General features: G+C 46.2%; 1 protein-coding gene across 1 annotated transcript; it reads left to right on the top strand.

Moving 5' to 3' along the window:
- Positions 1-3,024: 3,024 nt before the first annotated feature.
- On the top strand, positions 3,025-16,436 carry IRF4 (interferon regulatory factor 4). The gene is made up of 9 exons (XM_026039736.1): positions 3,025-3,242; positions 4,596-4,893; positions 5,406-5,592; positions 6,350-6,438; positions 7,006-7,147; positions 8,980-9,087; positions 10,325-10,678; positions 14,075-14,187; positions 16,238-16,436. The coding sequence occupies exons 1-9, from the start codon at positions 3,025-3,027 to the stop codon at positions 16,379-16,381; spliced, it is 1,653 nt and encodes a 550-aa protein (XP_025895521.1). The 3' UTR covers positions 16,382-16,436.
- Positions 16,437-17,231: the final 795 nt, after the last annotated feature.

Below are 17,231 nucleotides of genomic sequence, written 5' to 3' on the forward strand. Positions count from 1 at the left end.
AAGAAAACATGCACTAAATCCACCAGAAATAATTACAAATGGACTGTGAGACTTTTCAATGATTTACTTAGTGGCCTAAAATGACCATGTAATTATGGAAGATCTATCTTAAAATAAGACTATTTCATGATTTTAGAGGGAGAAACTGCATGTATCCTTCCAAAAATGAGAGGAGAATGCCTATGACACAAGAAGCCACCACAACAAGGGGTGGTTAAAATTGGGTTGTTAAGACTAGTGTTAAACCCTACGTTAAAGAGCAAGTGCATTTCTGGTGTAAACCTGAGTAATCAGTAATCTGTCCCCAGATTTCCAGTGTGTCTTTGAACTCTGTTGATACCTATCCTGGAGGTCTCTCTGCATTGTAAGAATGGCTGCCTGGTGATTTGCTTCTTCAGCAATGTGTCCCAACTTTGTTTCTTCAAATGTGGCCTTTGAAAGATCAATAGCGCTGGTGCTTTTGGTCTGAAGTTTGCAGCTGCTTTGGGTAGTTGAAGGCATCATCTCACAGRTGCACAGAAAGGGATTTTTGAGGATTTCTAAGGGAAGAAAGTACCTTATGGAAACTGACGCCAATAAAAGTTACTAAGCCTTTCAAAAATCTCCATCTCAGGAAGGAAGTTTGGGGGCACCTGAAGATGCAGACAGGCAGCTGTGGGCTTCTCACCACCATGGAGAGGAGCTTAATTCACTCCTGAAAATGCATCTGCCCAAGCCATTTATCAAGGGCTTCAATAGGACCTTCACTGGATCCCGGGCCCTGAAGCCCTGTCTCTGTGCAACCACATTGTGTTCCCACTTGGATGAACTGGCTGCTGGGCAAAAAGGCAGAGGAGAGATTTTTKCTCCCTTCCAGGGGCAAAGGGAAAGTCTGAGCTTTGGTCTTTGTTATTTTTTTGGCCTTGGGTGCAATTGCCACGCGAGTCAGATGGAACTTCAGAGGTTTTTGGTGAAAGCAGAACTCAGCTTTCTATCTCTTAAACATTTGAGAGCAATTTTTGAGAAGAAACAGTCATTTTTCCTGGTATGTCTTTAGTCAGTGTGACCTTAAGAGCGTGAAAAACAAGGGGCCTAGTGGTTAAGCAGCAGCRTTTTCAGAAAAAAAAAAAAAAAAAAAAAAAAAAAAAAGAAAGAAAAAAGGGGGGCTTAAATTCAGGTATTGACACAGAAAACTTCCATGAAGACAAATGGGGCTTTTGGGTAGGGTTTGACAGGTTGAGTTAGGCACTTAGTAGGGTGTGAAAATCACTAGGAAAGAAGAACACATTGTGAGGTGCTGTAACATGCTCAGACCATGAGCCGGACCATCTAGGGAGGAATAGGTTTCTTGCCATATGTAACAAGTTCACCATGAACGTCTACCCGTGCACCACTGCCACATTAAATGCAGATAGCGCAGTTGTGTTCTGGATCAGAGTGCCAGAGTGCTCTGCTTTGCACGCTGAAAATGGGGGGGGGAAGACTAGATTTTTTTGGCTATCTCCGTGGAAGTGGCTGGTGACAGAAATCCTGAGTAACGAAGCTGGAAGAGCTAATGAGATTTAGCCCATTTTTTCTCATAAAATAATCTTATTTGTAAAAGCTAGTTATGCGCACAGGAGTCTAGCTCCAAGCACCCACTCTAAGAATTTAGGCGAGTGAGGAGAGTTCTCTATCGGGTTCTTTTTGCACTGAGACGGTACAAACCACTCAACCAGATAATTTCCCATACATGTGCTGTCTTTTTTTAACTGTTCTGTTTTCTTCTTCCCTTAAAGATTTCTGAATTTATAACTCACTTACCTCTCTAGTTATACATGGAATTCATTGGGCAAGCAGATTTTTTTTTCCAAAATAGCTTCCAGAATTTGAGAAAGCTGTTAATTTTATCCTGAATTTGATCTAACACAGATCAAATCTGCATGTTYCACGCTGGTGCAGAATTCCCTGTCTGAAAATTTGCAAAATTTGCATTAGAAGCATTTGTTTTTCAGTAATGGACATACTGGTGCATTTTCATATTTGAAGAAATTGCAGCTGGAGCCCTGAGCAGCGCCCAGTCTTGCTTTTTGGAGCCCTACCTTGAATTTTGGAAAAAAGATTCAGATGCCTATGGCTAAAGCTGTGGTTGCTCTTGTTTTACGATGGCGGTCACCTCCAATCTCCATGACGTGTTTTAGTGGTAAAGGCGCCTTAACTTGTGACTGAAAAAAAAATTCTGACAGGCACCACCAATTCTTTTTTTTCTAGAGGATAGAGTATGTTATAAACCGAATATCGAAAAACGCCTGTACCTCTCACTTCCCCCTCAAAACGTGGGGATAATTGCATTTTAATTTCAGAAGATGGCGTTGAAGATTTGCAATTAACACCCTAAGAAGCCGCGCGCGGGTGCCCCGCAYGGTGCGCGGGGACTGCGTTGGGTCCCATGCCACACGGCAGCAGAAAGGGTGCCGATGAGCCGTGGAAASGCTAAGGCAGGACAACGGGAGCGTRAAACAAGCGCCGGAGCCCTGCAAGGCACCGAAGGAGCTTTCCGTGCCAGGCGGCACCTTGCTCCGGATTGAGCACCCAGGGCGCGGGCGCCTCTGCTCTGCGCACGGGGGTCACCGCTGCCCCTGGGTGCGGATGCGGCCAGGACGGGGGCTCTGTTCCCGACCCCCGCTGGGACCCTGTGGGCCCCGCGGCCGGCGGAGGCTGCGGCTCGGGCTCGGGCTCGGGCTCGGGCTCGGCCCCGTCGGGGCTGGCTGCCCCGCGGGCGGAGGCGGCCGCGGCCCCGCTCGCCGCCCGGCCTGGGATGCGGAGCGGATGCTGCCCGTCTAGGGCGTTTGTGGTGGGTGTAGCTAGCCGGGTCTTTTACAGTAAAAGCCGCCTGGCTACCATAGGTAGGAGTTTCCCCCGCGCTATTTATATACACTGGTGTCTGTATAAAGAAAAAAAAAATTAAAAAGGCGGCATCGCGGGCGCGCGGAGGGCGCCGTCTGCGCGCCCCCCCGCTCCCCGCGGCGTGTGTTTACCAGTAATGGGCATGTGTCACTGCCTCAGATGTTTTCCACCTCGCGAAGTCCCCGCTCCCCTGCGCGGGCTCCACCTCCGGGCCGGGCCCGCCCCGCCGCCCCCCCGCCCGGGCCCGCAACCCTCCGTCATATAAAGAAACTTCCCCGCGCCCCACGGCGCCAGTCGCGCTGCGCCCGAGCCCGCTGCCCGCCGCCCGCCGCCCGCCCGGGAGCTGGCGGCCCCAGCCCGCCCGAGCCCGCGCACAGGTAAGCGCAGCACCGGCACCCAACGGGACCCAACGGGACCCAACGGGATCCACTGGGCCCGGTCGCCCCCGAGGGCAGCCGCGGTGGGACCCGCCGGGCCGGGGGGAACGGGTGGATTGGGGGCGTGGGGGTCTCACCTCGCTTCCCCTCCAGCTGGCGTCTCCCTGGAGCTGGTGATCGATTTTATTTATTCATTTATTCTTGCTATTTCTCTCTCTCTATATATATATTTTGAATCCCCACCTCGTTTGCCCCTTGCGGCTCTCCGAGGCTCATGGGGGGCTTGTCAGGACGCCGTGGGCTGCTGTTTCAGGCTGTGCTTGCCGGGCTGAGGATTTGGCAGCCCCTCCGGCTCATCTTGCCCAGTGGGGACTCACTGAAGCAGGTTTGCGGCTGTGTTGGGAGCTGTCCCCTGAGAGGGGASCCAGGGGAGCGGAGCACGCGAGTGCTCCTGTCTAACCAGGGGCTCCGAAGGTCTCCCTGTGCACAGAGTTAAGGACTGGGCACGAGGACTCACTTTTTTTGCTAGATGTAGTTGGAGTGCTCCCCACCCCTGGCTTTTGGGTGTACAAGTGCAAGCTTTACTCCAGCTCCCCATCATGGTTTCCTCGCTTAGGACCTTTCCAGTGAGCGCCCACCACTTTGCGGAGCGTCGCTGCTCGGGGCAAGCGTGTGCACTTCTCCTGGAGCAAGAACTCCAGGACTCCAGGTGCAAATTTGCCTGTCTCTGGGGACGGTGTTCTTATGCCAGACTCCATAAGTTGGTGTATTTCCACTTTTAGATACTTGCAATGTATAGATTGGAATGTTATTATACGTTGGGAGCAGTTGGAGAAGTAGATATGTATAGGATATCATGTGTCCCAATGTGTCATTCTTAAATGAGCTTGAAAAAAGGTGTTTCAAAGTTACAGTTAGATACTATGTAAATTGTAAATGTGTGTGAGGCTCTCCAAGCTGCACGCATGYGTCTGTATATAATGTGCATTGTCATGTGCAACTTCATTTTTATGCTTTTTTTTGTTTTTGGTTAGAAGAGCATAATCTCAGCTGAACTTAGAGTAGGTCAGGAGGGCTGTGTCTTAAGCCACTCTGTGCTGAGAACTGGTGTGTACTCAGTGTACTYGTGCAAAATCGTATCGGGATGGGGAGGAAAGTCTACAAAAGCCTGCGTGGTGCCCGGGCAGGGTGTGAGGGGCCACGTTGTGCTCCACAGGCCCCTGCAGCCCTGCCTGGGGCCGTGTGTGCAGCGCCGAGCACTGCGCTGCCCATGGGGCTCTGCACGGGGCGGGCTCCGGCGGCTGYCTGATCTGTGGGTTTTCCTCTCTCCTCGTCCTACCCCTGTCCCTGCAGTCYCTGGAGAGCTGCTGCTTGGCTGTGTGCAGAGAGGCGGACGCAGGGAAGYGCTGTGAATCCCCCCGCCGTCCCGACCCGCCAGGCGAGTGGCATGAACTTGGAGCCGGCCGAGTGCGGGATGAACTCGGTGAGCTGCGGCAACGGGAAGCTCCGCCAGTGGCTGATCGACCAGATCGACAGCGGCAAGTACCCGGGGCTGGTGTGGGAAAACGATGAGAAGAGCATCTTCCGCATCCCCTGGAAGCACGCGGGCAAGCAGGACTACAACCGCGAGGAGGATGCTGCTCTCTTCAAGGTAGGGCTCAGCCGCCACGCGCTGCGCTCGCTCCTCGCCATCCCCTCCACGCCAGCAAGCTCGCTGCCCCACTGCCCCCAGCTGCCTGTCCCGAACCCCGTCTGTGCCCCTGTGCCCCTCTGTGGTCTRGGTGTGCTGGGTGAGACCGCGCTTCCCTTCCCTGTTCCCTCGTGTGGAGCTAAATGCTCATGGGGCTGCAGCGCGTCTATTTCCGAATCAACTTTATATCATTTTCTCCCTTTTCTTGAGCCTGCAAAGCTATTTTTCCTCACTGTGTTCCTTAACACATTCCTAATGTTGCTTTTTCCTTAGTCTAAGTCTGTAGGGAGTAAATTCATGCATATATATAAACACACACACACACACACACACACACACACACACACACACACACATATATATCTATATATGCTTTGTTATGCATTGTTAAAAGCAATGTGATCTTGTACCTTGTAGTTTGATTTCTTCTTTTTTTTCCCCCTTTCTCTTTTGATTATCTGAAATGTTTCCAGGCTTGGGCTCTTTTTAAGGGGAAGTTCAGAGAGGGCATTGATAAACCAGATCCCCCTACCTGGAAGACAAGATTAAGGTGTGCTTTGAACAAGAGCAATGACTTTGAAGAACTAGTGGAGAGAAGCCAGCTGGACATCTCAGATCCCTATAAAGTATACAGAATAGTGCCAGAAGGAGCTAAAAAAGGTAAAATGACTCAAATTCCCYGTGTAACAGAGTGTGAATATTTGGCTCGCTGTAAGCACGTGAGGACTGAAGCGTGCTTTTCTGGAATGGCCATGCAGCCTTTTTATGTGTGCTAAGTGCGTGCTGTGGTGAATACAAGGAGCCCAAGTGCAGGGCTCAAGTACATCTTATTCTGATGACTAAAATAAGAGGCTCCATCCGTGGGAGGACAGTCAGTGTTTGAGTCAGGGTGCTGCAAGGGAGCCCTTTGTAAAAGGCTCTTTGTGAAAGTCACCGCAAGAATTGCTCTCTTACCTGGCGCCTTCCTTCCAACGGTCTGTAGACAGAGGCCCAGGCTAAGAAAATGGCTCAAGGGAGAGGGAGAAAAATAAAAATGGATCTGGAGCTGGATTAAGGGGAAGAGCAGAGGTGTTCTGAGCCAGGCAGCACAGTGCTGCTGTGGGAAGAGCCGGGGCCAGGTCTCCAGCACAAAGGCTGAGGATGGTGGTAATGCAGTGTTGCTACAGGGGCTTGCGGGAGGCAAAGGCTCGGCAGGGTCTGGGGAGGGCATCAGAGCACTCTGGGGTGCAACTGAGGGGCATTTCCCACACGAGGAGGCTTGGGGGGACAGGCAGCTTCCCTGAGCTGCCTGGGACAGGAGGGCTGCCTCGCTTGGGCTGCTGGAAGGTGTTTGAGTCCTGTGTTTGTTAGAGGATGGGCTCAGGGTACCTAAAGATGTAGTTGACATCATTGATTTTCCTCTGTGTGGTGTCTATAGGTGCAAAACAAATGAGCATGGAGGAACAGCCATTAATGATGAATCACCCCTTCCCAATACCTTCTCCTTACACTTCACTAYCATCTCAGGTATGGCATTAATTATGTATTTTACATTGTGCTTGCGCATTGAGCAGCTGCATTTTTGTACTGTGTGGTATGTGTTGCTTTGCTTGGATGGCTCTCTTTAGTTCTGTCTGGGAAGGCACTTTATTATAAAGACTGAGAAATTGGGAAGCAATTTTTCTAATGCCATCTGAGGCCACGGGGCAGCTGATTTCCCTTGGTTTTGTTTAATCCAGAGCAACAGCTCTTTTCTGCTCAGTGGTAGAAATTAGTGCCCTGCCACCCTGTTGACACCACAATGCAAGCACCCAGCGAAGCACTGCTCTTCCGAGCAGACATTTCCCAGCAGTGCTTTGACTGCCTTTTGTTATTCTAYCCTGCTTATTATTTACACTAGCGGGGAGAAGTTCACTTGAAAGCCTCACTGGTGGTGGTGGCAAAGTGCCATCCATGTGGCCTGTGCAATGCTGCTGCTCCGYGAGCTTTGGCAGCGCGAATGACACCAAAGAGCAGAAATGTGAAAGCTGATGCAACCCATGGCATCAGTTTCGACGACTGCCAAATAAAAGAATATCTTGTTAAATTGAATAGGTACAAAACTACATGGGGCCCCATGAGCGGAACTGGAGAGACTTTGCCCCGGAGCAGCCGCATCCCGACATTCCCTACCAGTGTGCCAGCATACCTTTCGCAGCTCGCAGCCATCACTGGCAAGGGCCTGGTTGTGAAAATGGTAAGACAATCCTGTTTAGGGTCAGTAGCTCATCTTGGCTCAAGGAGACAGTGATTTGGTCACCCTGGAAGAACACAGGTTGATTGCATGTTTCTTTTGCGTAGCTTTGATTGGGATTAACAGATATGGCTCTGTTTTATTATCGAGGTATACACCTTGATACCTAGGTGTCAAGGTATCAAGATACCTATCAAGTACCTATCTAGTCAGCTCACAGAGAAGMTCAGCTATCTTAAAAGCCTGGAGCAATAAGAAAGAACCCACCACCACAAAAAATAGCATGGGAATATGTGGTCTTTAGCTTGGCTTTCCAACTGAAGATCCTATGAGGTGCATGYTTATGAAGGTTTTTCCTCCAACTTTGTGGGTTAAAATGATGTCCTTCTCCTAATAGGAAAGCAGCAATTATTGCTTTTATTCTAGTACTGTGGTGATAGAATAACTTGTCATGGATTGAGTTTCTCTCGGTGCTGGTGCAGGACAACCAGAATAAAAGGATGTTCCCTTACCCACCGATCTTGCACTGTAAAGTCTAAGTAATCAAAACTCTACAAGTTCCGTATCCTTAGGAAACATCCTGAATCATGTGAAAATTGGCAGTGYTAAAATCTGCAAGGGGTAAATGTGAAAGAAAAAGAAGCACAATCAGTAACTTTATGGGAAATACAACCACAAAGGTCTCACATAGGGCAAGTCTGTAGAAAGACTGGAAGATGAACCCARATCTTCTTTGCTGAGGCCGAGTATCATAGTCAAATAACTCCCGTGTGTCATAGACACTTGCAGAATAACTCACCTCAGTAGGCAGATCTTTGCTTTGGGAGGAGCAGAAGAAGCTAGTTCAGGAGGTCAGAAGAGGGTGTGAAATGAGGAGAGACTCACATTAAGTCTTCAGAAGACAATTCTCTAGTGGTTTGGGGGACAGAAATAAACTTCTGTTTCTGCAAATCTACTAAAAAGTAAATACTTGGCAGTTTTTGCTGGGAGTCCATTGGGACTGTTGCTGAATCATTGCTGATCATTGAGCTCCTGAGCTGAATGCGTTCTGCCCTGAGGAGCATCCTCTGCAGCAGATAAGCACAAGTTTGGGTGCTCTGCTGAGTTTGGAGGCTGTTATTAGTAGCTGGTATCGGGTTTCTCACTGGGCTGTCAGGATTGTCAAGAGATGCTGAGACTTTGGATCCATGTAGCTCCAACCCTTGGCATCTGTCATCAGGAAAGGCTGTGTGTGCTTGTCTGCAGGTCACTGGTATCTTCCTCCAGAAATTTGTGTTGACAAAAAGAAAAACTTCAATTGCCCCTGTTATAATCTGTTTGCTGGTGGGCATCCCTGGCATCTATCTAATACTAGTCCTGGTTAGAAAACCCTAATAATCTCTTGTTGGACAATTTCTTTATCTATCTTTAACCAGCATTAATTCCAGCTTTATTATTTTATCTGTCTTTAATAAAATTCTTTAAACTAAGTGGTTCATTTAATGCCAGCAAATTTAAGAGCACTACAGTCTAGTTAAAATGTAGGTTATTTCTGTAATAAAGTAGCACATTCCTGTTCGCCAGGGAAAGAGTATTGGAGGGAGTGCTGAAACGCCAAAGGAGCATTTCACACAAACCCAAATAAAAAGACAATTCAGATGACGTTTAGAGAGATTTGTAGAGTTGGCACATTTAGAAAAATGGGAAGTAGGACCTTTTTAGGAAGGAGAGGGGGAAGAAAGAGGGTTTCTGGTGAGACTAAAAAAAAGCTTTGCTTTTGCATAGCTGTGATCTTTGCCCATACTTTTCTCTTACAATGCAGGCAATTTGTCACTGACTTTTGTTTGTGAAAACAGGTTGTCAGGTGACAGGGACCTTTTATGCTTGTGCCCCTCCCGAGTCCCAGACTCCTGGCATCCCGATTGAGCCAAGTATAAGGTCTGGTGAAGCCCTCGCACTGTCAGGTAAGGTGTGCAACTCCCCAGGATTCCTGGGGAGCTTTATGTGAAACTCTCCCAATTCCGACTTGCCCTGGCACCATTCCTCCTTCATTATAAAGGAAGAAAAAAAGAAAAAAAGAGAGAGAGAAAAAAAGAAAGTTCTCTAATGATTCAGTTTTATGCAGGACTTTGATCTTCTGTTCTTCAGGATATTCAAGCATTTATATGGACTTGGTCTGTGCTTATTGTTAATGCAAGTGCTTTGCTGGATCAAGGYGTTAATGCAAAGTTGCTTTGATGAGCCATCATCAAAGAGTTTGGAAGAGTTTGGAAGTTTTGTGGGGAGTCAGAAAATATTAGCGCAAATTTTGGAGAAGCCGCCAAAAGACTGGTCTTATCTAGGCACCTGACTCTGCTTCTGCTGAAACCATGTGGCTTTCCTCAGCTTTATTTATTTATTTATGAAAGAAATAAAAATAAAAAAATAAAAAAGAAATAAAAAAGGAAAAAAATAAAAAAGAAATAATCTCAGGCAGGTTTGCAGGTGACTTTCTGAATAACTCCAAAAAAAGGTGCGTGAGCATGTCCTTTGATTTAGTAATGGATAAGCCTGCAACATGGAGCAAGACATTCTTGAACAGGGTTCCGGAGAACCTGAATCAGGGTCTCTACATGTAGCGGTGTGAGCTCTTAATTGGGTTGGCTGCTTGGCTGTTTGAAAGCAAGCCTTGGGATTTCAGGTACGGCAATGCTTGAGCAGGAACCAGCAGTAGCTCCCTTCATGGCAGCCAAGTGCAAGTTTGCAAATCCCCTGTGCAGAAGCCTCTTTTATGCAAAAATCTGGGGAGAGACACAGCTACTTCCTGATTAAATCTGAGGAAGTGCAGTGAAGCGGTGGGTTTAGCTGTGATGTAAGCTTGGAAAATGTGACAAATGACTTCTTTCTCATGTGTGTTTTTTCTATTAAATGGAAATGTGAAGTTTGTTGGACTACTGACTTTCCATATCAGTAGTCCTTCATAAAAAAGTCCTTCATAAAAAAAGGTGAGTGGATGTTCAGGTTACTGTGCCCCAAATATTTTAATATTTAGATTAGTTATGATTTTTACTAACGTGAGTATCTCTTGAGCAGTGATAGCTGCTAATAGTTACAGAGACTCAGAAATCTCACACAAATTTGTCTCTTGGCCTTAATACATATTCATACTGTAAAACATTTGTACTAACGTATGTCAATATTTCTTTTTTTTCCTCCTTGCAGATTGTCGGCTCCACATCTGCTTGTATTACCGTGAAATACTGGTAAAGGAAGTAACAACAACTAGTCCCGAAGGCTGTAGGATATCCCATGGCCAAAGTTATGAGGTCAGCAGCCTGGAGCAAGTCATCTTCCCTTACCCTGAGGATAACGGCCAGAGGAAGAACATAGAAAAGCTACTGAACCACTTGGAGCGAGGAGTAATTCTGTGGATGGCTCCGGACGGCCTGTACGCCAAGAGACTCTGTCAGAGCAGGATCTACTGGGAYGGGCCCCTGGCGCTCTGCAGCGACAGACCCAACAAGCTAGAGCGGGATCAAACGTGCAAGCTCTTCGACACCCAGCAGTTTTTAGCAGGTAATTCTGACTGTGGCTTCAGTATCGTTTTTGCAGATGACACACAGTCGCTCCCCATATTGGCTTATGTGAGTGTTCTTTTCATAGCCACTGGCAGAAGCCAGTGTTTTGCCCCAAACTACTACTTCTAAGCAAGGAAGCAGTTGACTTTTTAATAGCTCCATCAAACTCTGCTCTCTGTACATAATCCTCAGTGCTCTTGCAAAAACCGACAGGAGGGAACTGATATGCCCCTGGGGACCCCAAAAACCCATAGGACAATTTTGAGCACTGATACAGAGCGGGGAAATGGYACATGCTTCAAGACTGTGTCTTTTCCTTTCAGCCTGTGAGGGTAAAACCTCAACCTCACTTTCTAGCACTTTGAAGCAATGAGCTGTCMGCTCAGATAAGCTAGTGGGAACAGGTGAAATCAGAGGAAGACTGGGCAGTGCAAATGCACTTTGTTCCTTTTTGCACTGGCATGAGTCTCTCAGGAAAATAATACCATGCAAAATAAGAAGTCAAACTCAAACCAACAGCTTTAGCATACTCTTTTATTCCAGGGCTGATGTGTCATCCTAGCAAAATGATCAAGCAAGAAAGGCATTTAAAGAAAAATCTCCTATGGATATGAGAATTGACAGTTAAAAAGGGGAATTTGAGGTCAAGGTATTGGGTTAAGCTTCAATCATATGCTAATTTAAAGACATACAATTCTGTCCGTGATGATAGTTTTGGAAATCCCTTTCCCTTTTCTCAGGTAATTTTTTTAGATGTAATCTGGGTTCTTCCAAACGGTTCACAGAATGGATCTCTTTTTAGCAGCCTAACCCCAAAGATAAACTTAAATAGTTACTTATTCCCTCCTAAATTACTTATGCACCAGTGCCTGTGCAAAGCCAAGCATGTGGCTACAGTCATAGTCTGCAGTGTGGGCAAAGTTGAGCTTTTGCATATTCTGATGCTCAGCTAGGTTTATAAATGACTTGTCACGAGCTTATCCTATCTGCAGATTAATTTTAAATACTGATATCCCCGACAAGTTTGGGGATTTCTTCATTAGGAAAGTGGACTTTCCTTGGGAAGAGACAGCAGATTTCCACCAAGTGCAGAAGCAGAACTGCTGTGGGCTGCAGTTATTGCAGTCCTACTGAAGAGCACGACCCAGCGATGCAGAATGGGCATCACTCCGGGCAATCAGGCCCTGTTTTAAGCAGCCTGTACTAAAATGGCAGTAACTCAGAGAACAGATGTTTGGGGAGTTCTGGTAATAAATGCCATACATCACGATGGGTGAAGAGTGGGAGGATATGGAAAGAAAATTTGGGAGCGTGAAGATGAAAGGTAGAGGAAGGCTGGCTTGGCAGGGAGATGGGTGGTGGGATCCAGGGTGGGCAGCCGTTTGGGTAGGAGTGTKAGGAGCCGTATGGTGGAGCAGGGAGGCTCTTGGGCATGGGCAGGAAGCTAGAGCAAGAAGTGGATGGTTGGGAAGAAGTGTGAGGTGGACGTTAAGCACTCAGCAGGTGGGGAAGTGTTTTCCACTTCCATGTTAAGGATGGCTATGTAACACTCCCACAGGTATGCAGGATTTGGAGAAGTGCTGAGGCTAAGCAGAACTAGGGGGAAAGAGAGAAATGGGCCAAGCGTATTAGCAAATGAGACAAGTGTATCAGGAACTGGACTGGCCCTGGATGGATCGTCTTTCCCTGTCCTGTAGCAGCACTGAGGAAAGCAGRATCTCATTAAAATCGCTCTTCTCTCCTAACAATCTTCTACAAGGTTCACAGCATTTTAAGGCCTTTTTTTTTTTGTTGGTGAGGAGACTCTGAAAAGAGCTGTGCTTTACCTTGTGTTTAAAGTGAATTTGTCGTTGTCGACCCTCCCRCTAAAGGCCAGTAGCCCCCAGCCAGGGCCATTGAATTCGCACCTTGGTCTCAAAAGCTGGACTAGAAATGGCAGCCAGGTACTTTGGGAAAAGATGCATTTGTCATCTCCATTTCAAAGACTCTTGTTTTCCTGTGAAGCAAGGGTACTTCATTTTAAGACACTGATTTTAATATTAATTCCATTTGCCACTTGTTCCAATGAGCACAAACAGGGTTATAAATTAAAATGAACTATGAATCAGCTATGTAAAAAGACTTCACAAAATGAGGAATTTACAGGGGATATCATATTAGGGTCTTGTTTTAATGAATGAATGAATGAATGAATGAATGAATGAAAGAAATACCGTTTCTAAAATATAACACAGTGATTTTGATCCAAGAGGAGCACTCTTATAAAAACCTTCCAAGCTACCTACTGTGAGGAGCACTTTGCCTATTGAGGTAATAATATGATCTGAGCTACGTGTTCCCTTCGTGCAAGAGTGCAAGTTAGTGAAGAGAGTACAGGAGAGCAGAAAATGTGGGCTCTTGCCCTGGCTTGCTGCACAGCTTAAGTAAGGGCCATCTGCCTTTCTGAGCCACCACTTTCTGAGTCCCCATTAGGAACAGTGATGGTAGCGGCTGCACGGCTCTGTCTAGCTAAGGCCAAGTGCAGGGCTGGCAGAACTGTGAGTCTCTGGTTCTACATACTTGGTGGTTTCACTGTTACTGTTGCATATCGGGAGTTTCTCACATATGGCCCAAGGTTTTCCCCCTCTGCTTAAGTCAGTGGTAAAATTCATGTTCACTTCAGTGGGGCCAGGCTACCACTGATGCTGGCTCCGTAGCAGAAAAGTAGATGTAACAACAAGAAGTGGCATTAGGCATACGGAGGAGATGGGAGGAGGTGCCGGGACTTGGAACAAAGACAGTCATTGAGTGCAGCCTGGAAACTTGGCTGTGGCAGCAGATGAGACAAAAACCTTGCACAGGCCTGTCTAGAAAATGAATGAAATAATCCTTTTCCTTTTTGGAGGCCTGGCAAGATAGACAGTGTAGCCTATCTAGACTCATTTCAATAATGTATCAATATGATATCCCTGCCATCTCCTATTAACCTGTACTGATTGCAAGCAAACAAACAAAAAAGCAATATACAAGCAGTATCACAGTATCAGCCTTGAAAAGTGGACATGCACATAGGAGAAGCACAATAGGGTCCATTTCCAAAGTCCCCCAAAGTCCCCTGTTCCGGAAGTTTCTGATGTCAAGGCTAAATACAAACATTCATTTGGAGACATCCCAGCTTGTGCATATGAAATCACATGTGAGGCAAGACAAACAGAAAAGCTGCCATGTTAGAACTTACTTCTCCTTGTCTGTGGGAAGCCATCAAATGCAGTTTCTTCTCATTCCTTGCCTTTCTCCTGACCTCTCTAATGCTTCACTGGAATCATTTTACCTTCTCCCACCGTGCTCCAAGGTCCTTTGCTTGGAGCTCACCCACCCACAAGGACTTTCTTACCGGTCTTTTCTCTCTCCCCAGAGCTGCAAGCTTTTGCTCATCACGGACGTCCTCTGCCAAGATACCAGGTTGCTCTGTGCTTTGGGGAGGAATTTCCAGATCCGCAGAGGCAGAGAAAACTAATTACAGCCCATGTAAGTAGGATTTCTGCCTTAGCTAAATGAAACATATTTCTTGGGGGCTGTGAATCTACTAGTCAGGCTTTCCTCTCTCCTGTAAAGTTGTGGGGGAGGCGATAAATTCTTGAAAATCCAGCACCATCACAACTGGAGGTGAATTCAGAGATCTGTCAAAGACTGACCGCTGGCCCTGGAAGGGTCAGACCACCTCATTTCCCTTGAGGCAAGACATAGGTGCCATCAGTAACCTCTTTTGCAAAGCCTTTTGAGACCTAGAGCTGAGAAGTGCCCTGGGAGAGGTGGACATCATCATTGATACAGGCCCTGTAGAGCAGTGCCTTGGGCTGCAAGGTCAGTGCAGGATGTGCTGCTTTCACCAGGGCTGCCTTTAGAGGTGCTCCACAACATCACCTTGCTTCTCCAAGGCCTCCAAAGCTTTCCTGCCCTGTGAATCAAGGACTGCCTATGCAGCTCCACCTTAGGTAGCTGTCAAGCAAGCGAGCCAGAAGACCGCAGTTTGCACACACTCAAAACTAGTGTTTCAGGATGCTATCTGAGAGAGGGTGATGATGAAGACTGCGACAAGGTACTTTCTACAGTGGCTCTATTGGCCCATCAACCCATAAGAGTGTGATAATGCACATGTTAGTGGCAGGATTTAGATTACTGCATCCTTAAGAAGAACACTGATGTCTGCTTTAATTTTTCTAAAGCACCTGGATAGTGTGGGTTTAAATCAGAYACTTGTCACGAGTCCTGGCTTTCTCTTAGCTGTGTGGCTTTCATACTACTACACTGCTGCTTGTTGCCCTCTGAATCTCTTGAGTGTAAGATGGGAAACTCTCAAATCCATCCTGGGGTATCTAACAGCTGTTTAAGGGGGCTTTAAACCTCTCTCTTTCCTTAAGCTCAGTGCCATCCTCCTCTTAGTTTTCCAACTTTCTAGCCCTCTTTCCTAAYGCTGCCTTCCCAGCCATTCCTCCACCTCCTGTCCTGGCAGCATCTCCATGAGCCTGCAACTCCATGACCTTATGGGGAGCTTTGCACTCTCCCTGTACCAGTTGCTCCTCAACCTGCTCAACTTCTCCTTGGGCTAGTGCAGCTCCTGGCTTGGCTGGGCTCTGCTGTGGGCTGATGTGAGATGCTCAGCTGTCTCCCTGAAAGCTGAGGTGAGGAAGGTAAAGGGGATTGATAGAGCTGCTCCAACAAAGTGTTGCCTTTCTGGGTGATCCCTTTCTGGAAAGAGGACCCATAGCATATGCATAATTCCTCCAAAATGGTGCCCGCGTCCTAATGCTGAGATGCTGGCTGAGTGGGAAGAGAGGATTGTGGAAAATAATCTCAAAATGTTCTCAGTCCTGAAGCTGAAGTGGAGCTTCAGGTGATATTTTTTGCATGCAGCTTAAATATTTACATACAGTGCCCAAAGCTCCAAGAGGTAACAATGTTTTTTAAGTAGACAAAAGCGAAGGCCRTGCTAGATCAAATGATGATGTCAGTGGCTGAACAGAATTCTTAGAGTGTCAATGAATAGAAATGAGTAACTTTGGAGTTATACTGACATCTAATTTAAAAGACAGTTGTTTGGCAACATGTCTAAGCATAGCTGAGAGCTCCAGCATTTCAAGTTGAAGTTCTTGAGAGCAAAGGCTAGACTTTCAAAGCTCTGGCTATTTGAATGTGACTGACTTGACTTGAATGTGACTGACTTCATTCTGTGATTCTGTTGACCATTGCCATGCCTGGTGTGTGCAGCCCCAAAGCTCACACCTATGGACTGGCTGAAGGTGTGTGATTGCAAATACATCGTTTGTGTCACTGATACATGTCCTGCTAAATACCTGCCATGCAGATAAGGCATCTATGCAGTAAGCAAAGCAGTTATCATAACAGGAAAGCCCTGTTGTTTATAAAACAATGATTAGTGAAGAAATTGTTTTCCCATTCTGGCAAGCGGAATTGTTTTGTCCGATCTTGTGCTTAATGTAAAAGCGYCGTATAATAACTAATATGAAGAGCATGAAATTTTGTCATATGTCTGATTAACATTTCGTCTGTTCTTAAGGTTGAACCAATGTTTGCCAGGCAGCTGTATTACTTTGCTCAACAAAACAGTGGACATCTTCTGAGAGGCTATGACTTACCAGAACTTGTGACTAGTCCAGAAGATTATCACAGATCTATTCGCCATTCCTCTATTCAAGAATAAATCCTCAGAATGATTGTTTTTAAAGGCACTGTAAAGATTATGCAGAATGGAGGAGCAGATCTGGACTGCAATTTGGAGGTCTGAATCGCAGCTGGATGCGTTCAGGGAACCATGGGTTCAAAGATAGGAAAGTGAACTAGAACAATATTGTATGATACACATGATGGGTTTTCAACGTTCGGATGCCACATCTCACATAGATTCCACTGTTGCTGGGAATAACTCAAAACTGACAAAATGAATGCTATGTTTACGTATGCTTAATGTTCTCCTTGGGTTTTGAGGACTGGTTCTTAACGAAGACTTAAATTTATAGTTTACACTGTTACATTTACAGGGCTATTTATTTTGGATTACTGATCTCAGGGAAGGTACATAAATTTGTGATATTCCTAGTCTGAAATTGTAGCTACTATAGATGGGTTGCAAATGTAGATGGTTATCGAGAATAGCTATACATGTAAGTGGTTATAAATTTAGATTGATAAGTGTGGTAGACATTTTATGCCTATATTCTTGTATAGAAATTTCCATGTATTTTTTAAAAACAATRCACCTCAGAGATATTTTTTTAAGGCCTGACTGACATTTTTCCTTACAATGGATTTTGTTGCTGCCACTGTTATTGGTCCATAACAGCAGTTTTGAAGGTGGTGAATTTATGGTACTTTGTTATGAAAAGTGACAATATAACTCAGATTACCTGTGGATTTAGTAGATCAACCAACAAAATTCAAGAGTACCAAAGAGCATGTTTAAAAATAAATTGCTTTTTAAAATTATTGCAAGCTACCATGCATTTTATATATGTATATATTATATATATATAATATGCATTAGAAYAAAGTTG

The sequence above is a fragment of the Nothoprocta perdicaria genome, unplaced genomic scaffold (assembly GCF_003342845.1).
Source record: "Nothoprocta perdicaria isolate Ctin4 unplaced genomic scaffold, notPer1 scaffold_24, whole genome shotgun sequence".
Taxonomy (NCBI): Eukaryota; Metazoa; Chordata; class Aves; order Tinamiformes; family Tinamidae; genus Nothoprocta; species Nothoprocta perdicaria.